This window comes from Bos taurus, chromosome 20, assembly GCF_002263795.3.
Source record: "Bos taurus isolate L1 Dominette 01449 registration number 42190680 breed Hereford chromosome 20, ARS-UCD2.0, whole genome shotgun sequence".
Taxonomy (NCBI): domain Eukaryota; kingdom Metazoa; phylum Chordata; class Mammalia; order Artiodactyla; family Bovidae; genus Bos; species Bos taurus.
Genome location: NC_037347.1, coordinates 6716320 through 6742618, shown reverse-complemented (window position 1 = coordinate 6742618; position 26299 = coordinate 6716320). Strand labels below are relative to the sequence as shown.

At 37.9% G+C, this 26299-nt stretch overlaps 1 protein-coding gene across 7 annotated transcripts in view; it reads right to left on the bottom strand.

Moving 5' to 3' along the window:
• Positions 1 to 668: 668 nt before the first annotated feature.
• Positions 669 to 26299, bottom strand: part of FAM169A (family with sequence similarity 169 member A) — a 65461-nt gene continuing 39830 nt past the window's right edge. For 6 of the 7 annotated variants that reach the window (XM_005221410.5, XM_024981289.2, XM_024981290.2 and 3 more), the window contains 8 exons: positions 25215 to 25394; positions 21443 to 21571; positions 18739 to 18851; positions 15496 to 15535; positions 14854 to 15004; positions 9907 to 10063; positions 6844 to 7047; positions 669 to 4900 (listed from right to left, as the gene is read on the bottom strand). In XM_005221410.5, the coding sequence (XP_005221467.2) occupies positions 4352 to 4900; positions 6844 to 7047; positions 9907 to 10063; positions 14854 to 15004; positions 15496 to 15535; positions 18739 to 18851; positions 21443 to 21571; positions 25215 to 25394 (1523 nt within the window). In that variant the 3' untranslated portion in view covers positions 669 to 4351. The remainder of the gene's footprint in view (positions 4901 to 6843; positions 7048 to 9906; positions 10064 to 14853; positions 15005 to 15495; positions 15536 to 18738; positions 18852 to 21442; positions 21572 to 25214; positions 25395 to 26299) is intronic. The other variant, NM_001205854.3, reaches the window with a different exon arrangement.

The window sequence follows — 26299 nt, the reverse complement described above, 5'->3', positions numbered from 1 at the left end:
ACATTTTAATGAAAATACACTTAAAAGTGTACGAGAGATGGCACATTACACTATAAAGTTCAAAAGAATGATAGTAAGTCAGAGAATTAGTATCTTAAACATTTTTCCCTTCTCAGTCATCATATATAATACCGTATACTTGGAACTATATTTTCTACTCAAGACGCATTAAAAAAATAAACCAAAATGTTTATACTTTTAGCATTGTCTATATTCTAAACTTAGGGTCAGTTCAATTCAGTTCAGTCGCTCAGTCGTGTCTGAGTTGGTGTCCATCACCAACTCCTGGAGTTCACTCAAACTCAACATCCATCGAGTCGGTGATGCCATCCAGCCATCTCATCCTCTGTCGTCCCCTTTTCTTCCTGCCCCCAATCGCTCCCAGCATCAGTCTTTTCCAATGAGTCAACTCTTCGCATGAGGTGGCCAAAGTACTAGAGTTTCTTAGGGTAGCATATTTATATTTTTAGAATGGTAAAAATTAAATAATTCCAGATAAAATAGTTTTAAAAAGACTGCACTAATGCCCTTAAAAGGAAATAAATATATTTGCAGTTACTTAGATAATATTAAGAAGGTCATGTTTTAGTCAAAAGCACATCTGTGATCTGAGTATGTTTGTGACTGAGCTTTAGTGTGTTTATATATTGTATTAATTTATAATCACATTAATTTTTTTCAATTCTGTTTATTTTTTTTAAAGTCTGTCTTGAAAGTACAACCATTGTGATTAATTGTGGCTTTAACAAAATCAGTGTAAACAAATCCAGTATCTAAACACATCTTTACCAATGAAATTAGGGAAAAGGGAAGGTATTTCAAAACATAGACAATCACAAAATATAGGTTTAATTACTACTGTTAAAATTGGAAAAAAAAAAAAAAACTACCAAGAAAACAAACATAAGTACTTGAGTAAGTCTTGCTATTCCAAAGAATGTAACATCTTTCCTAAGTTCTATAAGCAGTAGGTAGAAGTTCTGGAACACACAAACACTTAGGAAAAGAAAGGCTAGTTCCTTGGGAATGACTATCCAGTATGATACAATTACTTCAGGATAACATAAGAGGAACCTACCTTACAATCAGATTTTAACAAATGATTTTGCCACTAATAGAAATGGGGAATGAGTGAATGACAAGTTTTGCAGGGTGAAACAAAATAGACTAAAGGTAAGCACTGGATACAGAGCTGAGGTTTGCTTATTTTTCACAACCAAAAATAAGCAAGTTAAGATCTTGTACAAATAAAGCTTGATACTAAGTATGTGAAGAGAAGCATAAACATTACTAACTAGCCACACCCATGGAAGGCTGGGTTAACACCTTAAACACAGTACCGCCACTAGTGGGCAAACAAGGCAGAATGTCTAAAATACTGTTACACAGATGAGTCATGTTAGTATAAATTCTTTATTTACATTAAGATCTGTCTCAGTTTGCTGGTGTGACCAAACCTTAGAAGGTAATCCCTAAGGGTAAAGCAGAATGTAAGAGCAGATATTCAGGTACCAGATAAACGCTCAACTTGATGCAATCATAAACCTTCAAAATATTTTTCTAAAGTCACTGAAACCATTTTAGGTGGTGTTCTGGTGGTCAGTTAAAAGTGAACCATTAATCACTAGTAGTTTTTATCCTTGCCATAATTCTCTGCACTGAGTGGAAACACCATGAATATAGACACATTTTAAGTAGTAGAAGATTGACATTCTGTCATGCTATTTTTGATTTTATAAAAAAATCATAATAGACCCTCTCTCTCAAAAGTTGTAGAGGAACTTTATAATAAATTCTTAAATATATTTCTGTGATGTCTAGCAATAAACTTGAAAGTAGGACTAAAATGTTGCTAATAACTGTCTGCTTTATATTACACAAGGAAATATATATGTATTTACACAAACTGCAGTGAACTCCCTTCTCCACACATAAGACTTCTAAACAGAAAAAAGCAGTTCACAAAGAACTCTAAGAATGTGACTGGACACTCAACTACCTGGTTGAAATCAGATTTCAGTCCTCTGTAATTCTGTTTTTCTAATGCCTTTTGCAAAAACTACAGGTAATCTGATTAAGTTTTATTTAGAGTCCTAACTGAGGATAAATTTTGTTATAAATTCTACACTTACTCACTGAGCATAGAACTCATTGTTACTGAACATGAAAGTTAGGTTTTCTCCCTGTGAGTTAGATTTTTTCCATGTGACTTAACTTTTTTCCCTCTGCTATCTATAAACTCCAAAATACCATTTTCTGTCAGAGATAATATGTGACAGAATTTTTCTTGTGTGAACAAAAATTCTGAAACTTGATTAAAATGCGCTTATGGTTTAAGAATAAACCAAACAAGTTTAAGTATAAATTTATACAGCGAGTCCTTAGTGATCACATATGAATATCCATTTCTTTTCTGTAAACTCAGCAACTATATTCACACATCAAAAGATGTCAGTGAGCTCAGTCTTAAACTACATCTTGTTAAAGAAAACTATTTTAAAGAACAATGAAGAATCCAAGTTAAAAAAAGGTAAATGTTAGGTTTTTAAATCTGTTTTAAGAAATTAAAAATGGAAAGGTTTAAGAATTTACTGAATCTATTTCCCTAACTGTGGTATTAACAAAAATTTCTCACAAAATGTATAAAATAGCATAAACATTCAATACGTACACTAGCATTCGTCACTTATTCTTTCACTTGACTAGCATTTGTTAAGAAAACAAATGGCCAAAGTGCTTAATTTTCATTTAGAATGGAATAATCTGGGCTAACTCTGACCATAATATTAAAGAAAATGGAGGGGACACAGTACTCAAATTTTTACATGAATAAGGAGGGTTTGCTATTTTGCCTACTGAAGATTTTACCTCAACTTTAAATCTTCCTAAAATGCCAACAGCCCAAAATAAAATTTAGTATCACCTGACTATAGACTGAATAAACCTTCAACATCAATACTTGACACCTCAAATAATGACACAAAACCATAACACTTTTCATGTAAGGACCAAGCAGTTTTAAAAACAATCTAAATGGTCTCAAAGCATTCTCAAACTTGAATGAAAATTTGAGCACACGTAATACTTTCAAAGAATAGGACTGTTTTAAGATTCTCTTTGGATTTGAATGACCATTTTGTTCACTTTTAAATAAATTACTATACAAAAATAAACAACTGAGGGTGTGTTTTTAAATTTTTTGTTTTTGGTTTTCCCAGGCAAAGGCCTTTGCTATGGCAACACAATGTACACACAGGCTAGCCTGTAACTTCTCTGCACAGAACAAATCAAGGGTGAGCAAGCTCACAGGGACTAGACTCTTGCAACTACGGCTCCCAGGGCCACTCACTCCTGCCATCTAGGCCTACGACTGGGGCGCAGTTCTAAACTTACCAAAAATGGAAGCCAAGGGCACAAGCTGGTAGGCAGGCAGAGAGATCTTTGGACAGGAGTCACTCCGTCAGTTAGGGAAGTGGACAAAAGCTGAGGGGAATATAAACAAGATTCTAGAATAAAGGCAGTGTCAGGATTAAGGAGAACCCTTTAGGAAGGGTTCTCATACTTCTGAAGTATACATGTTAATTGGGTGAGAACAAAAATACAACCCCCAGCTTCAAAAGAAATTTTAAATAATTATGCTAGTGCCTACACTACTAGAGTTAAATCCGGAGCAGTACTGTTAATATCAGATGTTATCAAGAGTGAAGTGGAAACAGATTATGTTTGTATTTCTCCACAGACAAGTCAAAGGAAGAAACTGCACCTACAATCAAGAACTAAGAGGTCAAAAATACCACCTTCGAAAACCTCTGACCATAAATTGCTGAATTTGTGCTCTCATTTGAAGTTACTTTGACCCTAATTTACTGATCTTTTGTTTAAGCATGCCTAGTTTTAAAAAATGGTGATTAGTTTTGAAATTTAAGATAAAACTTCTAGAACCTTCACCAAGATTACTATTAAAACCCTTAGTATAAAAGATGTCTGTGATCCTTACAATTGATGGAAGCCCTACTACTTTCATAGTTTTTAAATTTCTATTTTCTGAAATAATAATGGTCAGATATCTCCAACTGCTAAAGAAAATATAGTATGATCTGGTTTCCCCAAATTGAAACATGGTTAATAGAAATTAAAAAAAAATTGTATTTACACAAAAATAGCCTGAAAAATTAAAAAGAATAGTGAATCCTAGGATCTACTGGGGAGGGAAAAGCAGCATCATAAATAAGTTCAACTTGAAAATTTGGAATTTTTGTCCTGTGCCCCATGCTATTTATTAATCGCCGTATTTTAAAAACAACAATTTTATTACAAAGAAGAGGTTTTATCATCTGCATTTCTTCCTCATTCAGGTCAGCTTGGCTTTCTTCTTTGCGGGTCCTTTATGCCCTTTGGCCTTTCTTCTCAAATTCCGCCTGTCAACCACAGGCACTTCCACTTCTATCTCCTCGGAGCTGCTGTCCACAGTCTTTTCTGTTGATTGTGTCAACTGATCCAATTGCTCAGAAGATGCTTCAGACTGCTCCTCTGACAGGTTCTTCTGTCCTGCATTCTGTGAAAACGGCACATCTTCAAGTTCAACCTCTATCAGAGAGCTCTGAGGCAGAGCTGCAGATGATTCCTGGGGCTCGGCAACCCCCTCCTCACCCTGGTCTTCCAATGAGGCAGTAGTGTTGGGTGACACATTTTCAGGGATCGATTCCTCAGAAAATTCAGCAATCACAGAGTTTGGAAAAGCGCTGTCGGACCGGTCTTCATTTGGGATAGTAGCCACATTGTCTGAACTCCCAAAATGTGCTTTCTTTCTTGAAACTAGAGGCAGCTTCTCTTCGGTGTGCCCCTTGTCATCAGACGGACCTTCATCTAGCAACGTTTCTGAGTCAGTTGCATGTGAAGTCTAAAACCAAAAAATCCAGTGAACAACTTTTGTAATAAAGTTCTTACAAAAATTATTCTCAGGCACTAATATGCAACGACCCTGAACCACATTTTAAAGAATTCAGGACTCACTACTTTTGTCAATCATGTGCACATATTCTCTGAATATAGCTCAATTTCTTAAAAACTGTATTACATGATAATTTGGATTCATTAAGTGCTTGCTTTAAAGATACAATTAAAGTAATGATTTTACCTCAAAAAGTATTTAAGGCTCTTAAACTTTCCATCAAGATTCTTCAAAACCATGAATCAACTCAAAAGTGTTTAGTTTCTTGATGTTACTGAAGCCAGAACCAAGAATCCTGGGACTTGACACTGTGCTACCCCACTGGGTTTGACTATTAGCTGATGGATGGGGTTTCCCAGGCGGTGCTAGCCATAAAGAACCCACCAGCCTGTGCAGGAGATGTAAGAGATGCGGGTTCGATCCCTGCGTCAGGAAGATCTCCTGGAAGAGGGCTGGCAACGCACTCCAATATGCTTGCCTGGAGAATCCCACGATCAGAGGAGCCCAATGGGCTACGGTCCACAGGGTCTCAAAGAGTCGGACACAACTGAATGGACTTAGCAGGCAGGAAGGCAGTGAAAATTCTACTCAGGTAATTACATGAGACACCAATAAAATAATGCTATATGAGTTTTTTAGACTTGAATATTCAAAACTAGAAATTAAATGTCCTTTCAGATGTCACATACGCACACAAGTATTACTCAGCCATAAAAAAGGAATGAAATCTTGTCATTTGCAACAACATGGATGGATCTACACGGAACTATGCCAAGTGAAATAAGTCAAAGAAAAAACCCATATGATCTCATTTATATGTGGAATCTAAAAAACAAAACAAATTGAAAACAGACTCAGATTAAGACAGCAAATGGGCGGTTGCCAGAGGGTAGGGAGTGAGGGGACTGAAACAGGTAAAGGGGATTAAGAGGTACAAACTTCCAGTTACAAACTAAACCACAGGGATGGAATATACAGCATAAGGAATATGTCAATAATATTGTAATAATTTTGTATGGGGACAGATAGTTAATAGACTTACACTTTACATTTAGGTGATCATGTTATAACATATGCAAAATCAAATCACTATGTAGTACACATGAAATCAATGCTGTACATCAACTATATTTCAATAAAAATATTTCTTCAAAATATTATATCAACTTTTCCCCACTAATGAATCCAATTAAAACAAATGAAATGACTGTACCCATTACAGACCAGCAATAGGTAATTCAAATATTTGCACACATGCCTGCTAAGTCACTTCGGTTGTGTCTGACTCTTTGTGACCCTATGTACTGTAGATCCACCAGGCTCCTCTGTCCATGGGATTCTCCAGGCAAGTACCCAAAGTGGGGTGCCATTCCCGTCTCTAGGGCAACTTCCAGACCCAGGGACTGGGAAAGAGGCACCCAGGTCTCTCATGTCTCCTGCACTGGCAGGTGGTTCTTTACCACTAGCGCCACCTGGTGAATAGTACTTAGGTGTGTTAGTTACTCAGTCGTGTCTGACTCTATGACCCCATGGGCTGTAGCCCTCCAGGCTCCTCTGTTCATGGAATTCTCCAGGCAAGAATACTGGAGTGGGTTGCCATTTCCTTTTTCAAGTATTTAGGTAAATAACGCTTTATCCATTTTTCCAAGCATTTCCTAAATTTACAAAGTAAAACTCATTTTGTTACCATAAGTCAGATATGAATGAAGTTACAAAGATTTGAATTTATATTACTGATCGCATCTGCTCAAAATACCCAATGTAGTATAATTTATTTTTCCTAAAGGACTGTACATGCTAAAATAGAGGAAAATATATATCCTACACTGCCCCAGCTGAGTCACCAAGGCTGGACACTGTAACCACAAAAAGTTAGGTTATTTTTCTATTACCTTATCCTGTGCAACACCCTCAAGGGGTTGTGAAGAGTCTACCACCAGTGGAGCAAGATTCGGAGAGTCTTCACTGGAATTAAAAGACTGCAATTTTAATTCTTCATCTAAAACTTCACTAGTAGAGTCCTCCTCTTCTGTTATGAGTGAAGTCTTAAGAGTATCATCTATTATCTCACCATTCATAGGCTCTAATGCAGATTCCTACACAATTGAGCAAAAAAGAAGGACAAAATTACAGATTAACTTACTTGTCATGCAACGTGGGTCCATTCTCAATACCTCCCTATCATTCACTAGGACTCAAGATACAGTCTACTACATTACTGGGCATAGGTTAAGGAACAGCAGAGTCAGGAAGAGAACAGAACCCCTAAGCAGCCCATTTCCCTCTGTGTTCATGGAGAATGATGCAGTGAAGAGACCCTACCTCCTTCTCCCTCTTCCTCCTTACAGGGCAGTCACAGGAAGAACCTTTTCGGTAAAAAGTTATCAGAGAAAATCTAAATTTGGTGCTGGCTCTTTACAGAACATCAGCTGTTCAGTAGTTGGAATCTTTGGGGTCTGAGGAAGTCACAGTTCAGCATGCCTGGGAAGGAAGCACTATCAGATTTGTGGCAGGCTGAGTTTGGGTAAAGCTTCTTGCTGGGAGAAGAGAGTCCCCAACCTCAGTGAGCTCACTGTACAGTTAATAAAGGGTTGTCTCTAAACAATCCTGCCCCTTAAATCACATTAAAATATGGAAAAGTGATTTGATAACACAAGGTCTCCAATTTCTGAAACTCTTCCTCTGATGTTTAATCAATTTACAAGACTTCCATTCATGTCTAATATTTCTAATTAATACTAGTGACATTATAATAATTAGAAATCATTTTACATTTAAAAATTAGAATACTAATACACTCGAATTTTTAAAAATAGACTTGGCTGGATTGTACAGAATCCCTGATATCATATAATGAATATTTTCCTAAGGGATATTTAAATCAGAGACTTAGAAAAATTAATCTGGGGAATTCCCTGGTGGTCCAGTGGCTGAGAATCAGTGCTCCCAATGCAGGAGCCCAGGTTTGATCAGGGGTCAGGGAATCAGATCCCACATGCCTCAACTAAAGGTCCCACATGCCACAACTAAGACCTGGTACAGCCAAATTAATTAATTAATTTAAAAAACCACATAGATTAAAAAAAAAAAAGAAAAATTAATCTGGCCAGAGTATAAAGAATAAACTGCGCACAGAAGGTAATTAAAATAAAACTCACAAAAGGATCAACTAGGGTAGAAGAAATGTTAAAAAGATGAAAATGAGAAAGATACAGTAAAAGATTTTGTAAAAAAATTGAATTTTGGTGAGTAACTACAAGAGAGAAACAAAAGAGAAAAACTCATGTCCTTCAAGTTCTAGGTTTGGGAATAGAATGAAAAATAGGAAACAGGAAAAGCAGAGTGAGTACACTGTACAGTGAGCTCACTGAGGTTGGGGCCTCTCTTTTCCCAGCAAGAAGCTTTACCCAAACTCAGCCTGCCACAAATCTGATAGTGCTTCCTTCCCAGGCATGCTTCTCAGTAGAGAAGCGATAGGCAAGAACAGAGATTAAATTTAAGATGATAAAAGACATCTGTCTAAACAGAAATACTCAGAAGGCAGGTAATATTATGAGATCATAGTCTGGATCAATATTCAAAGTCTAGAGTTACTGGTCACCCCCACAGAGACAATCATTCTGTCTAAAGACTAGATGCATTTCAAAAAAAAAAAAAAAAATGAACAAAAGGGCAGAAGGTCAAGAACTGAGTCTTCTAGAATGCCCACAAAGACAGGGGAAAAAGGAAAAAAACCAACAGGCAACAGAACAGTCAAAAACCAAATGCATGAAACCAAACCAAACTCCAGAAAGAGGTTACCTAGAAAGCAGAACCCAGTAGTGCTATAAAGCCAGGGGATCAGAAAGCCTAGAGGGAGAGAGAGTGGACAGCCTCAGCAAGGACAGCCACTGGAGCGCAGTGAGAGCGTCACTGGTGAGCCACTACAGGAGGCGCTCACAGGTACTGCTGGGCAGAGTCGGCTCACGTGCAGTATGTACAGTGTAATCTTAAGTTTTTAATAAAGGAAAAAACCACACAAAGATACATTCCCATAATCATCTAGAAGCAGATAAATTTTGTTTTTAAAACATGTATTTCCCCAATTTAAATCAGTAATGCAGTTTCACTTTCTTAGCTCCTGGTTGGACTTGACAAACAGGTAAAATGTTTTTAAAGAAACTTAAGCATGTCTGAAAGAAAAAATAAGGAATCTGTAAAACACTAAAGATATTAAAGAAAAAGAAGAGAAGGACAGGAACTAGAGAAGATGAAAAAAGAAAAATAATTGAGGAGCTGCAGAAATCAAGCCAGATAAAGAGATTTTTTACTCAGTCAAAAAGTTATTTTCTTACTTGTTTTCTAGTAATTATACAAAAAAAGAATTTAGTTATTTTTTAGGAATTTGTAAATCAACTGTAAGTAAAAATACATTATTTTTTCTAAACAACTAATTCTATCCTTATATCCAAAATCAGGTGAACTTAGGGCTTGTTGGACCTAAAGGCACTCTAATTGGTTTTCTAAGTGAGGCTTTGAACAGTCACATCATTTGTGTCACTTCTTCAAGTTTATGTTTAATTCTACAAATTGATTTAAATTTTAAACACACTGAGAGGACATTACTATCTAAACATCTTCTACTTTATCTCTGTAATATGTCAAGCTTTATAAATTCAGTTAGAAATATAAAATACTTATAACTTTATCCTTCACTACCTGACTTTGCTTTAGACATATGTGCTTTTTAACATTACAATTTCTACTAAGAGTCTTTATGCTTTTCCAACAATATACGACTAAGTTAAGAGTTACCTCCATTCATTTTATTAAATAAATGAATCTCAGGAATCCAAAAAGGAGGGGATATATGTATACATATAGCTGATTCACTTTACTGTACAGCAAAATAACACAACATTGTAAAGCAACTATATTCCAATAAAAATTAATTTAAAAAAAAGTGAATCACTCACCTTTTCACCTTCTTGCTTTTCCAGGCCTGGCTGGGTTTCTGGTGCTGGTTCAACATCTTTATCACTACTTTCATCCTCAAATTCAATCACACTCTGTTCGGGTTCTTCTTCCAAGAATTCTTCTGAGCTCTCTGAGGTGCGTGCAGTAGACTCCAATCTAGGAAACCAAGGAAAAACATTTTCACTTATTTTATTAAACACAATCAGGTGCCACAGGTTACACTCATACAAAATGGCAAACTTTAATTAATTAATGATTTTATTGGAGTACAGCTGACTGACAATGTTGTGTTAGTTTCTGCTATACAGAAAAGTGCATCAGTTATGCATATACATATATGCAATCTTCAGATGGCAAACCTAACTGGTAAATGTTGCATGTGTTCTGACTACTGACTGGCCATTACCCATCTCTCTCCCTCTTTTTGGGTCTCCCTATTCCTTAAGACACAACAATATTGAAATTAGGCCAGTTAATAACCCTGAAATGGCTCTAAATGTTCAAATGAAAGAAAGAGTCACATATTTCTTACTTTAAATCAAAACCTTGCCAGAAGTGACTAAATTTATAAAGGCACATTGAAAGCTGAGACAGGCAGAAAGCTAAGTCTCTTGTGCCAAACAGCCAAGCTGTGAATGCAAACCAAAAGTTCTTGGGAAAAAAAAAAATCAACAGTGCTACTCCAAGTGAACACGCCAATAATAAGAAAGCAAAACAACCTTATTGCTGATCTAGAGAAAAAGGTATAGTGGTCTGGACAGAAGATCAAACCAATCTCAACACTCCCTTAGCCAACGCCTAATCCAGAACAAGGCCCTAAATCTATTCATTTCCACGAAGGCTGAGAGAGATAAGGATGCTGCAGAAAATAAGCATGAAGCTAGTAGAGAGGCTGGTTCATGAGATTGAAGGAAAGACGTTATCTCCATGATAGTGCCAGGTAAAGCAACCAGCGCTGATACAGAAGCTCTATCAAGTGAGCTAGAAGATCTAGAGCTAAGATAACGAACGAAAGTGGCTACAGTAAACAACAGACTTTCCAACGCAGACAAAAAGAGCATGTCATCTAAGACTTTCAGAGCAAGAAGAGAATAGTCAATACCTGGCTTTAAGTTTCCAAGGACAGGCTGACTCCTGTTAGGCACTCATGCAGTTGACACCAATGCTCATTTACCATTCTGAAAATCCTAGGGCCCTTAAGAATTATCTACTCTGCCTGTCCTCTGTAAAGGGAACAGCACAGCTTGGGTGACAGCACAGCTGCTGACAACATCGTTTACTGAGTATCTTAAGGCTACTGTTAAGACCTACTACTCAGGGGGAAAAAAAGTTCCTTCTAAAATATGACTGCTCATTGACAATGTAACTGGTCACCCAAGAGCTCTGATGGAGATGCATAATGAGGTTCATGTTATTTTCATGTCTGCTAACAGAACATCCATTCTGCAGTCCACAGATCAAGGAATCACTTCAATTCTAAAGCCTTATTACTTAAGAATTACAGTTCATAAGGCTACAGCTGTCAAAGATACAGATTCCTCTTATTAATCTGGGCAAAGTCAACTGAAAACCCTCTGGGAAGGATTCACCATTCTAGATGCCACTATGAACACTTATGATTCATGGGCAGAGGTCAAAATATCAACATTACAAAGAGGTCAAAATATCAACATTACAAGGAGTTTGGAAGAAGCTGATTCCAACTATCATGGATGACTGTGAGAGGTTCAAGACTTCAGTGGTGGAAGTCACTGCAGATGTGGTAGAAACAGCAAGAGAACTAAAAGGAGAAGGAGAGCCTAAAAATATGATTGAACTGCTGCAATCTCAGGTTAAAACTGTAATGGATGAGGAGCTGCTTAATGTAGATGAGCAAAGAAAGTGATTCCATCTTGAGATGGAATCCACTCGTGAAGACGCTATGAAGATTGGTGAAATAAAAAGGATTTAGACTATGACATAAACTTAGTTGAGGAAGCTGCATCAGGGTTTGAGAGGACGGACTCCAATTTTGCAAGAATTTCTACTGTGGGTAAAATGCTATCAAGCAGCCTTGCATGTTCCAGAGAAATCATTAGTGAAAGGAAGAAGTCAGCCAATCTACATGGCAAAGTTCATGGCTGTCTAACTAAAGAAAGGGCCAAGGTCACCCCAACCTTCAGCAACCACCTCCCTGGTCAGTCAGCAGCCATCAACACTGAGGCAAGACTCTACACCACCAAAAAGATTATGACTCATTAAAGGCTCAGACAATGGTTACCATTTTTTTTTTTTACCAATAAAGTATTTTTAAATTAATGAATATACTTTTTCCTTAAAGACATATACTATAGTACAGTGTAAACATAACTTTTATGTGCACTGGAAAACTCAAAAAATGTCGTGACCTGCCTTATTGTGATGGTTGCTTTATTGTGGTACCGTGGAACTCAATCTACATCTCTGGAGTACGCCTATATATAATACCCCTTTCATTCTCAAAAATACCATTTGGGGCAATAAATGATATGGCTTAGTTCTACTTCTGAAATGCCTTTCAAACAAATCCACAACTTTCTATTCCCATTCTCATCTTCCTTCTTCAAGCCCTATTCTCTCTGGACACTATAACTTCTTCCCAACTCATGTTGAGACTAGCAGTACATACATTCTTTAGTAAGGTTTAAAGAGCTATGTTTCTTTCTTTCTATCTATACCTGTGACAGTCCAGCTCTGAAAATTCTGATATACCCCTATGGATTGCAGAATAAAGCACACATCCTCTCAAAGTCTAACATGACCAGACCTTTATATTTTTCCTTTCACTAGATGCTGAGGCTGAAACTTGAATACTTTGGCCACCTGATGCAAAGGACTGACTCACTGGAAAAGATCTTGGTGCTGGGAAAGATTGAAGGCAGCAAGAGAAGGTGACGACAGAGGATGAGATGGTTGGATGGCATCACTGACTCAATGGACATGAGTTTGAGCACCGGGAGTTGGTGATGGACAGGGAAGCCTGGTGTGCTGCAGTCGATGGGGTCGCAAAGAGTCGGACACGACTGAGCAACTGAACTGACTGCGATGCTACCATTTACCTATGTATCAGTTTTCCTTACCAACACCCCTCCCAGTTTGGTGCCTTTGCTCACATTATTCCTGCAGTCTAGAACTGCATGGTACAATACGGTAGCCACAGGACACTTGCGATAATTTATAATACGGTAATTAAAACTAAGTGAAATAAAACACTCAGCTCCTCAGTTGCTCTAGCCACACTTCAGTGCTCAGTGACACGCACACTGAGTAGAGGCTGCCATGCTGGGCAGGGAGACACAGAACACGCCCACCGTGCCAGAAGTTCTCTGAACAGCCCTGGTGTAGAGCGAGGTTCAGCAAACTTTTCTTTTAGGTTTCGTGGGACACATGGTCTCTGAACACTCACTCACTCCACCACTGTAAAGCAAAAGCAACCACAGCAAGCACGTAAACTCGTACAGGGATGTGGTGCAGGAACGTTTTACTCACGAGAGGTGGTGGGCCAGACTGGCCTGTAGACCACAGTGTGTGAAACTTCGAGCTAGAAAACTCTTCTTTCCCAAATACGCTTGTTGAGTTCCTACTCATCCCTGAAGCCCTGGCCCAAATGTCAAATTTCTCCACCCCCTCCATTAGAGTCAATCACGCTCTCCTTTGTATCCACAGCACTTTCACTTCTATTATTATATTACAATCCACCTTGCAGCTCTCTCAACCTGTGTCACAGGTACAGACACGTGTATTAGAGACTACTGCTGCAGTCCATGGGGTCGCTAAGAGTCGGACATGACTGAGGACTCCACTTTCACTTTTCACTTTCACGCACTGGAGAAGGAAATGGTAACCCACTCCAGTGTTCTTGCCTGGAGAGTCTCAAGGACGGGGGAGCCTGGTGGGCTGCCGTCTATGGGGTCGCACAAAGTCAGACATGACTGAAGCGACTTAGCAGCAGCAGTAGCAGCAGACAAGGGTAAAGATGACATATTGTTCTTCATAGATTAAGCATTTAGTCTCATTGCTACTATTTTATGAAAAGCTAAAGAAAAATTCCACAACAGTTCTGTGATGTGTAATTTAAAATGTGCTATTACATTCCCTTCTAAAAAGGGTATTATATCAAAATGTTACTCAGTGGGAAAAAAACATAATTATCTAAACTCTTATTACTCTTTTCACAAATAATTTTTCTTTAAAATGGCAGATTTTTCATTAAAATATAACATTTACATAATTATCCAAATTTAAAATTATATACAGAATTAAATTAGCATAGCTACAGAATACTTTACCTGAGAATAATTTTATAGCCAAGATGGCAAAGCTATGAATGGTTGACTCAAGAACAGTTAGTAAGACTATCAGAGCAAAAGCTTAATTTAACTATAATATTCAAAATCTTGCTTTCTTTAAATAGGAAAATAAGGTTTTGATCCAAGGGTTCTGTTGATTCAGCCGACTATTAAGTTTCTGGAGGAGCTGATGATTTCATTTATGGCAATTACTAATTTATGTTATTTTCTATAATCTAGTAAGATAAGTCCAGATAAGTCCATTATAAAGTAAAATTGAGGGTTTCTTAAATTGACTAAACTTCAGGATTACTAAAAACCACAGCTACTGTCAATTTCAAAGCTGACAATAAACGGCTCATTTGAGATACTTTAATCACTAGAAGATTCTTCTGGATTTTCACACAAGAGACTAAAACATCAGTTTATTCTACTCTCTTACTAGCAACTTCTCCCTATAATACTGTCAATGTGACACTTTTTAAGTGTAATCAATAATCTTGTTGAAGAACTCAAATACAAACTTCTACACCAAGGTCATTTACTACACAAATAATATAAAAAATGCCACCTTAAGAACTAAATACTATGAAAATAAGAGGACACAAAATAATGACAGTAAGATAAACAATGCTTTACTTGTTCACTGAAGCTGTGGGAGAAGTCTGAGGAGTCTTTTCATCTTCCCCTTGAGAACTACTAAACTCGGAATCCTGAAACCGCTTTCCAATCTTTGGCCGCTTTAGATGGCTACTTCGAGTACGAGTGGAAACAGGTGTTTTATCATGACCTGAAAAAAAAATAGCAAGCCCATAGTTAATTGACTGTGTAGTCAAAGAATTACCCATTAATTATACACAGAAATGCAAGAACTAAGCCAGTTTAACTATATCACCACAATTTCACACTTCCTATCACATCAGGCTAGGAAATCGTGTCAGTGACATATTTTAAATTATGAAATAATCTTAAAGTCAGTATTCATTCCTCACATATCTGTGTTACCTTGAGCTCTGCAAAGTATTTGTGCATTTTCACTTAGATTCTCTTCCAATAATCTTGAGAAATAAACAAGGCAGACGTTATGGTCCCTATTTTACAGGTAAGGGAATGAAAAAAAAGAGGTACGATAGCTTATCTGTTCACACAGCAGAATCAGTGGTACCAGAACCCCGACCTAGATATTAGAGGTGTGTAAGTCTTTATACTAAGGGACACACACACACACTTAATTCTAACACTCTCAAACACTTCAACTAATAGACCAGCTGAATTTCTTACCTTCAGAAGTACTTGCAAAGGCATCTTTTAGAGAATCAATCTAAAACAGAGATACACATCAAAACCAAAAGTTTTAGACCCTTTTTCCTTCCTATGCATCTACTTCAGTTTCAAAGAAAACCTTTTAAAGACTTTTTCAAATAGCACCTTTTGTATTCATCATCCATCAGTTAAGAAGGCTCACTTAAGAAGCAAAAAGGCCATCTTACAGCTTCAGTTTATTATGAGCCTAAGCACTTGTGAAACCCCCTAATATGCGAGACTGATACACACTGGGGTTTCCAAGTGTTCTGTCCGCAGCTCCTTCTCAGTCCAAATCCTCCTGGGTAATCGTATCTACCACCTTTACTTTAACATCTCCTTGCTGATGAATCCAAATATGCAACTTAATTTCCCCAACTTCTTTCCTGATTTTCAAAGCTCTATTTCTAATGAAATCTCTCTCCAGTGAATTCTCCAACCCAATTTCCTATCCAATCTGTCCCAAACTAAACTCTCATATTTAATCACTATTATTCTCTATCTTGGTTATTGGCAATAACAATTTAGTATGCTATTCCAATCAAAGACCTGTGGGGCAGTAACGACTTCTTGTCCTTCGTTCAACCAACCACAAGCCTGTCCATTAGGACACTGAAAAATCTCTCAAAACTGCCCCCTCTTTGGTATTACCAATGCTGCAATTTGGGCATTTATCATCCTTAACATGAAGGTGTACACCTTAAATATGTATAATTTTTGTTGATTATACCTCAATAAAGCTAAAATATAATGTAGTTAAAATAAACAAAATCACTTCCCCATGTGGTTACTAATAGTTTAATATGAGAAATATTTTCCTTGATTAAAATATTACAGTAATATGAAGAATTTCTAAAATGAAAGAAAATCTAATTTATATCACCAACCTTTACAGTACAGTGAAATTTTAATGTTCTCATTAAAATGACACAAATTATTTGGCTTAATATTAAAGTAAATCATTGCTCTCACTAAATGTATGAAACAAATAGATTTTTCTACTTTCCCTCATTTTATGATATCTGATCAATAATAAAGTAATTTGAATATAAATGAGGAATTTGGAATGCAACATAATACAACGGCTTATTCTGAAGCCTGAAATTCCAAAGGTAGGAAAAAAAAACTGAACTCCTTATATATATTGTATTATTTATATTATCCTTAAAAATGTTTTCAAAATTTTTTCTCAAATAGTCATCACTCATGCTAATTAAGACAGAAGAAGAGAGGCACAAATAATTCCCCAAAGCACTGGTCGTTGAAATGCATGTGCATTTACACAGACATATTCAACACTCACTAAAAATATATTCAGATACCCACATACAAAATAATTATGACTATATTAAAACCTTCCCTGGTGGCTCAGCTGGTAAAGAATCCACCTGCAATGCAGGAAGACCCAGGTTCGATCTTTGGGTCAGGAAGATCCCCTGGAGAAACGAATAGCAACCCACTCCAGTATTCTTGCCTGGAGAATCCCATGGACAGAGGAGCCTGGCAGGCTACAGATATGGGGTTGCAAGAGTCGGACATGAGTGAGTGACTAACCAATGTAATAATAATATAAAAGCTACCACAACAAAATGCTGTAAAAAATAAACCTCTAGGATCCCACCAACGAACCCGTATTTTAAGTAATATCAAGTAGGTTTCAGAGAAGTACCTGGTAAGTCCTCTGGAATTCAGTAAGGGGAACTGCCCTCTACTTTCAGGTTACCTAGTATTTGCAAAGTGCACTACATTCCACGGTGACTTAACACATATAGCCTCAAACTTCCCCCAAATAACTTCACAACATTTGACCTATTTCACTTCAAGAAATTTATCTGTGCAAGGAAATAATTACATTTGCACAAAGATGCATGTATAACTGTGTTCATGGTTGGGCCATTTATAAAAAACAAGTATAATATGTTAAGGAAATAAATGCTAGTATTTATATAGAATAGTGTGCTGCTGCTGCTAAGTCGCTTCAGTCGTGTCCGACTCTGTGCGACCCCACAATCGGCAGCCCACCAGGCTCCCCCGTCCCTGGGATTCTCCAGGCAAGAACACTGGAGTGGGTTGCCATTTCCTTCTCCAATGCATGAAAGTGAAGTCGCTCAGTCATGTCCGACCCTCAGCGACCCCATGGATTGCAACCTACCAGGCTCCTCCGTCCATGGGATTTTCTAGGCAAGAGTACTGGAGTGGGGCGCCAATAGTGTGCTACCTAACAACAATGATTTAATACAGTAATGACAGGGTTCTCTGGTGACTCAGTGGTAAAGAATCTGCCTGCCAGCGGAGGAGAAATGGGTTTGATTCCTGGTCCAGGAAGATCCCACATGCCACAGAGCGACTAAGCCCATGCTTCACAACTACTGACCCTGTGCTCTAGAACGTGGAAGCCACAACTACCGAGCCCACATGCTGCAACCACTGAAGCCTGTGCGCCCTGGAGCCCCGGCTCTGCAACCAGAGAAGCCAGTGCAAAAAGAAGCCCTCGCGCTGCAGCAAAGAGCAGATCCCACTTGCTGCAACTGCAGAACAGCCCACCCAGCAACGAAGACCAGCACAGCCATAAATAAATAAATAAAATTAAAAAAAAAAAAAGTAATGACACAGAAAATGCTTACAATATTATGTCAATGGAGAAAAGCAGTTAGAAGCATGTATGAAAGTGAATGAAAGTCGCTCAGTCATGTCCGACTCTTTGTGACCCCAAAGACTATACACACAATGGAATACTCCAGGCCAGAATACTGGAGTGGTAGCTGTTCCCTTCTCCAGGGGATCTTCCCAACCCAGGGATCAAACACAGCTCTCCCACATTGCAGGCGGATTCTTTACCAGCTTGTGGCTGATAAAGCCACCTTGTGGCTCACAAGGAAGCCCAGTTAGAAGCATAAAAGAATAAAAACAGAAATGAAACATACACACATACATGTTTCATAATATGTATTAAGTACATATACAAAAATGTTAGTTGCTAGATCTAGGGTAACAGAATTATAGATTTTTATTTTCTTCTGTACTACTTCGTGTATTCCAAATTATTTTTCAAAGAAAATTAAATCTTAGAAACCAATTAACAAAAAAGGCCAAGTAACACAGTAGAAGTTACCTAAGTCTGCTGAATGAACAATAACATTTATAAAGTTAAGTAGTAGCTGAACTTCTTTTTTAGAAAAAGCACACTTGGTATTTCCTGTGGTAAACACACATTGTACCTACAGTTAGCTGCATCTCACTAGACTGACTGTCTTCAGCTCTAGCTTCATATTCTGGAACAGAGGCAAGACTGTATTCTCCAGATGTAGATCTTTTAGCTTCATTTTGAGAAATTGCTGTGTGAAAAAGAATTTTTAAAATTTTAACCCAGTTAGTATTTGGTTTTAATTGTCACATTCTTTGTACGGATTTTACAAAAGCCCTAAACAAGGGTATTAATATTCAGATGTGGGATATCCCTTCACCAATATCTTACAATGAAACCTTAAAAGAGTTTTAAATAGTTTATCTGTTATTTAGCAACTTTAAAGAGAGATGCATAAGACTGAGTACTACCTTTGATCCCCTGATGCCTATTCTGTGCTGAATAACCTGTGTTCATTTCTTACCCACCAATTTCTACTGGACTACTGAGCTATATTCTATTGGGTTACTCTAGGTCTTCTTACTAATAATGACATAAATGTTTAAATATAACACAAATTCCAACTTTAGAAAAGAAGGTCTATTACTAGAGAGATCACATTACAACACATTGGACTATTCTGGACTATAAGACCATCATTCAGTTCAGTTGCTCAGTCGTGTCCGACTCTTTGCGACCCCATGAATCCCAGCACACCAGGCCTCCCTGTCCATCACCAACTCCCGGAGTTCACTGAGACTCACGTCCATCAAGTCAGTGATGCCATCTCATCCAGGATGTCATCTCATCCTCTGTCGTCCCCTTCTCCTCCTGCCCTCAATCCCTCCCAGCATCAAGGTCTTTTCCAACAAGTCAACTCTTCGCATGAGGTGGCCAAACTATTGGAGTTTCAGCCTCAGCATCAGTCCTTCCAATGAACACCCAAGTGGTCTCCTTTAGGATGGACTGGTTGGACCTCCTTGCAATCCAAGGGACTCTCAAGAGTCTTCTGCACTCAGCTTTCTTCACAGTCCAACTCTCACATCCATACGTGACCACTGGAAAAACCATAGCCTTGACTAGACGGACCTTTGTTGGCAAAGTAATGTCTCTGCTTTTCAATATGCTATCTAGGTTGGTCATAACTTTCCTTCCAAGGAGTAAGCATCTTTTAATTTCATGGCTGCAATCACCATCTGTAGTGATTCTGGAGCCCACAAAAATAAAGTCTGACACTGTTTCCCCATCTATTTCCTATGAAGTGATGGGACCAGATGCCATGATGTTAGTCTTCTGAATGTTGAGCTTTAAGCCAACTTTTTCACTCTCCACTTTCACCTTCATCAAGAGGCTTTTTAGTTCCTCTTCACTTTCTGCCATAAGGGTGGTGTCATCTGCATATCTGAGGTTATTGATATTTCTCCCAGCAATCTTGATTCCAGCTTGTGCTTCTCCCAGCCCAGCATTTCTCATGATGTACTCTGCATAGAAGTTAAATAAGCAGGGTGACAATATACAGCCTTGACGTACTCCTTTTCCTATTTGGAACCAGTCTGTTGTTCCATGTCCAGTTCTAACTGTTGCTTCCTGATCTGCATACAGGTTTCTCAAGAGGCATGTCAGGTGGTCTGGTATTCCCATCTCTTGAAGAATTTTCCACAGTTTATTGTGATCCACACAGTCAAAGGCTTTGGCATAGTCAATAAAGCAGAAATAGATGTTTTTCTGGAACTCTCTTGATTTTTCTGAACCATAATCACAGAAAACTAGCCAGTCTGATCACACAGACCACAGCCTTGTCTAACTCAATGAAACTAAGCCACGCCGTGTGGGACCACCCAAGATGGACGGGTCATGGTGGAAAGGTCTGACAGAATGTGGTCCACTGGAGAAGGGAATGGCAAAACACTTCAGTATTCTTGCCTTGAGAACCCCATATGAACAGTATGAAAAGGCAAAATGATAGGATACTGAAAGAGAACTCCCCCAGGTCCGTTAAGTGCCCAATATGCTATAGGAGATCAGTGGAGAAATAACTCAAGAATGAAGGGATGGAGCCAAAGCAAAAATAATACCCAGTTGTGGATGTGACTGGTGATAGAAGCAAGGTCTGATGCTGTAAAGAGCAATACTGCATAGGAACCTGGAATGTCAGGTCCATGAATCAAGGCAAATTGGAAGTGGTCAAACAGGAGATGGCAAGAGTGAATGTCAACATTCTAGGAATCAGCGAACTGAAATGGACTGGAATGGGTGAATTTAACTCAGATGACCATTATATCTACTACTGTGGGCAGGAATCCCTTAGAAGAAATGGAGTAGCCATCATGGTCAACAAAAGAGTCGGAAATGCAGTACTTGGATGCAATCTCAAAAATGACAGAATGATCTCTGTTCGTTTCCAAGGCAAACCATTCAATATCACAGTGATCCAAGTCTATGCCCCAACCAGTAACGCTGAAGAAGCTTAAGTTGAACGGTTCTATGAAGACGTATAAGACCTTTTAGAACTAACACCCAAAAAACATGTCCTTTTCATCATAGGGGACTGGAAGGCAAAAGTAGGAAGTCAAGAAACACCTGGAGTAACAGGCAAATTTGGTCTTGGGGTACGGAATGAAGCAGGGCAAAGGCTAATAAAGTTTTGCCAAGAAAACGCACTGGTCATAGCAAACACCCTCTTCCAACAACACAAGAGAAGACTCTACACATGGACATCACCAGATGGGCAACACTGAAATCAGCCCATCATTAGGCAATGCTTCTACACTAGACTTGTGTCCAAACTGAAAACAGTCTTACCTGTAATTTTAAGAGTTTCTCTTTGTAACGCTCTGGTGATTGGTATTCTCTGGTACCAGTGTCCAACACCTTCAACTTCCCAAAGCAGTTCATGGTCTCCTGGATATTTTTCAAAGTACTGGTTGCAAGCTGAAACACACATTGAAACTTTTCTAGAAATCCCAGCAACCAATTGGAATGAATGGTTAAAACGCTGTATAATGTATATTTTATCACCAAAAAACTGTTTAGGAGACACTGGTCTGGGAAATATGCCTGGTGTTCCCCTCACTTAATCCAAGTGGTAAGTTCTCCTACTCTTTGGCCTGGCTATGTCTTTTGGTTCAAAACTCATCAAGAGGTGAACCCAGTTTTCAGGCAAGACCTTTAACAGGGCAAATGAAGAGAACTTCTGTGTTTTTTAACTTATATCTGTATTTTGGGAAGTGTGAAAATCTAAAGTAATTCTGTAAATTTGAATACATAAAAAATAAGTCGGAAATTATTACTTTTTTAAAAACTTAAAAATCTTTAAAATAAGAAAGCACACAAAATAATGTTTTGTAGTGTTTCTAGATGTGAAACCATGGGCAGGAAGGATACACACCAACTTGAGGAACACAATTACCTCTGGGGAGAAAAAGGTGAGAGAGGGATGGGATTAGGGCCGGGTTCAAAGAGAACATCAACTGTATCTACATCTTGTTCAAGTCTCCATCTCGTTTAATTCTCTTAAATGAAAATATGGCAAAATCTTAACATCTGTTAATCTGGACCCTGAACATGTGGACAGCAGGATGCCATCTGCTCACTTTTCCCCCACATATTTGACAATACTTCTCAGGTTCTTTAGTTACTCCCACACCTATCAGGAAGCAAACAGCTGGAGAAAACCAGTAGGCCACACTGAGTCCTTTGTCTCAATTAAAATAACTAAAATAGTAGAGGATGCCTTACATAATACATAAGCACCTGTAGTTCATTTAGTATTCATTTATCATTAGAATCCTTAAAAAGGGTAAGTAATAAGAGACTCTGCCTACAGTAGATGTGTTTGCATGCCTCCCCAAATTTAGTAAAGCAATAAGTAAGACTTTAAGAGGAAAATCCATTTTCAGATTATCCAGGGTAGACAGCATTCATTCCATTCTCACGTATGGGCCTAGAGAGAAACTGTGATTCAAGATGAGCATGCAATGCTTGGTTCTTGTTTTCTGGATTTTTGATATTAAAAGGGAGAAGAAACTTAGAACAAAAACATTTTTTCAGTGAATATCTGATGCTAGATTAAAATCAGTAGTAAATTATATGCTATAAAAGTTTTCACACAAATCACTCCAGTATCAAATCTTACTTCATTAAGAAAAGAGCAGTACTACAGGCTTTATACAAATATAAATCCACTAACAGCATTTAAAACACAACAACAAAATATATACACACACTAGAAACAGCGTTGAAAAAGAATAAATTGAGGTACATGAATCCATAGCAATAAATCTTATAAAGATGAGTAGAAAAAGCTAATTGCAGAATTCATACAGTACATATTATTCATATAAAGTTGTTGTTTTTTTTTCAAGGATTACATTCAGACCCTTGGCACTGAAAGCACAGAGTCCTAACCACTGGACTACCAGGGAATTCCCTGAAACCTTTAAACATGTAAAACAATATGACACTGAGACTTCCCTGGTGGTCCAGTGGTTAAGAACACGCCTTCCAATGCAGGGGATTCGGGTTTGATCCACGGCTGGACAACCAAGAGCCTACATGCCTTGGGGCAACTAAGCCCACATGCCACAGCTAAAGAGCCCACCCGATGCAACTGCAATCCAACAAAGCCACACACCAAAAGGACAATTAAAAAAAAACATGACATTGTCGGAGTGTGTGTGTGTCTGTGTGTATAAAGTCGAATAACTGCATGGGGAAAAGAAATGCCAAATTAAGGACACTGCTGGAAGGAAAGTTACAAGGCTCAAAACAGCCTGGAGTTAAACTCCCCTCCCGGTCCTCCCCACCATTCTATGCAAAACAAAGAACTCTCTCACCCGAAGAAAAAAAATGGACATTAAGGTTGATTTGCCCAGGTCCCAGCCGGTCCAGCCTCTGGCCGGTCTCCAGAATTCCTTGCCCCAGCCGTGTAAGAGAGAACTACTCTGAACAACCTTAGAGAACAGGCCCCCTTAAGACAGTAGATTTCCACATATATGCCTATATATACTTGCTCTTTTCTTGGGTTAGTGCAGCAGCTCACTAATCTGACTGGTGCCCCTTCTCGCCTCATTAAAGGTGACCTGTTCCTGTACAGTGCCGGTCTCATTCTTTTTGTGAACCCCGCTTTCTCTAACTCTGTACCTACAGTGCTTATTTCAAGGAAGGGAGAGAATAAGCTAATTGGATAGGACAGGAGCCCTACATTGGCAATAATCCACTTCTATGGATGCTACATGCTGGATGATACATGAGTATTTTGTTACCTCCTACTTTTTTTTTTGTATATTTGAATTTTTTAATTTAAAAAGCTACCACAGGGACTCCCCTGGTGGCCCAGTGATTAAGACTCTACATTCCTAAAGCAAGGGGTGAGGGTCTGATCCCTGGTCAGGGAAATGAGTTCCCACATGCCTTGCAGCAGAGCCAACAAAAAAACCTACCACAGACAAATAACAAATAACCCAAAGAAAGAATGGTTAAAGGGTCTAAATATACATTTTTCCAAAGATGATACATATATGATTAATAAGCACATGAAAAGATGTTCAACACCAAATGTGCATCCAGACAATGAGATGCCACTCCACATCCACTGAGAGGGCTACAGTAAAAAAGACAAATAATGGAATTTTCCAGCAGTCCAGTGGTGAGGACTCTGCGCTTTCACTGCCAGGAGCAAGGGTTCGATCCCATCAGGCAACTAAGATCCCATAAGCCTTGCAGTGTGGTCAAAACTTACAAGGACAAATAATAGTAAGTATTGGTGAGGATGTAGAGAAACAGCAACCCTCATACAATGTTTACAAGAATGTAAAATGGTGCAGTTGCTTTCAGAGCAGTTTGGCAAGGTTATAACCAAGCTATTTCATCCACACCTAGATATAGACACCAGAGCAATGTTCACTCAAAAACTGCACAAATGTTCACAGGAGCATTATTCATAATATCTAAAAAGTAGAAACAATCCAAAAATCTATCAACTGGTGATGGCATATCCACACACTAGAATATTTCTCAGCTATTAAAAAAAAAAAATGAAGCACTGAGTCAGACTACAACATGGATGAACCTTGAAAACATTTATGCAAAATGAAAGAAGTTAGACACAAAGAGCTTACAATATATCATACAATTACATTTATATGAAATGTCCAGAATACGTAAATCCATAGACACAGAAAATAGATTAGTTGTTAGTTGCTAGGGGACGAAGGAATGGAGGAACGGCAGAGTGACTGCTAATTGGTACAGAGCTTCTTTTGGGGATGTTGAGAATGTTCTAAAATTAGATAGCGGTTATGGTTGCACAGCTGTGAAATAATAAAACCACTGAACTGTACACTTTATGAGGGTGGATTTAATGGTATGTGAATTCTATTTCAATTTCTTAAAAAAAAGCTACCATACCCTCAAAAGGCCATTTATGCGAGGTAAGGGCACATAGACTCTATTGACCCTAGAGAGTCAAGAATGTAATTTACTTAATACTGACATACACACATTTAAGATAAAGTGCAGAAACAAGTCAGAAGTGACACTGAGACAAGTTTAACTAAAAACTTAATCCAATTACCTATGTACATGAGAGAGGTAAGGGGATACCGCAAGCCAAGTGCATCTTCTGTAAAGGAATCAACAAAGTCCTCCAGCATATGAAGCCCAAAGTCTTTGCCTCGATATTTCTTTCTTACAAACATTGTATCCAGAACTGGCAGTTGGTAGCTTTGGGTAAGAAACGAGGCACATGTGCTTCCTGCAGTCATAAAACAGAAATCCAACAATTTTTCACATTTAAAAGACCATGTAGGTATATATATTTAGAGAACATGAGTTAAGTCTGAAATTGGTTATTTTTTCTTATATCACGAATGTTAAATAAATGCATAAATTTTACAATATAAAATGCTTTCCAGCTATTACATATCATAACGTATACCTGAGATGAGAAGAACTATGTATTTTACAGCTGGCAACAGTAACTCATGCAAATTAACCATTACCATTTGATGAATTGTATGCTTGAATATATATCTCTGTCCATAGACCTGTACCACTTTAAAGCTCATCAACTATTAAAATTTCAAATTTAAAGAGTATTTGGTGATTGCATAAGTACACGAAGTATCCAATTCCAACCTTAGTATGTGAATATTCGTCTTTTCCCTTTACTTTTTCCCTAGTGAGTACAGTTTCATTTTTATCTACTTAATGACGGCAAAGAAGTGAATTAGTTCTCCAAATTTTTAAGGACTATGGATTAGGACTAAATGGAAACATTGGTTTTTAGAAACGGCTAAGTCAGCAATCTTTCCTCTGTGAATACACTTTTTAAAATATCCTGTACATTTAAGGTTTAATAGGAGAAGTGTTTGTAGTAGTAACTAAATATGCCTCCCCTTATTATATTACAGAGCTACACTGATTTGTCTTTTGAGAACCCTGATTTGGGTTTTGACCCTTCAAACAGATGTATAAGCTTTTATAATGTATCTTAAGACAGTCTGTAAGTAGAGGACATCATGCTGGAGTCACTTTCTAAGTTAGCTATCGGTCAGTATTCTACTCTTTTAGTACTTCAAGTAAAACAATTATTCTCAGTTATATTATTCACATGATTTTGGATAGTTATAATGATGTAGTTCAAGAAAGAAACAAAAT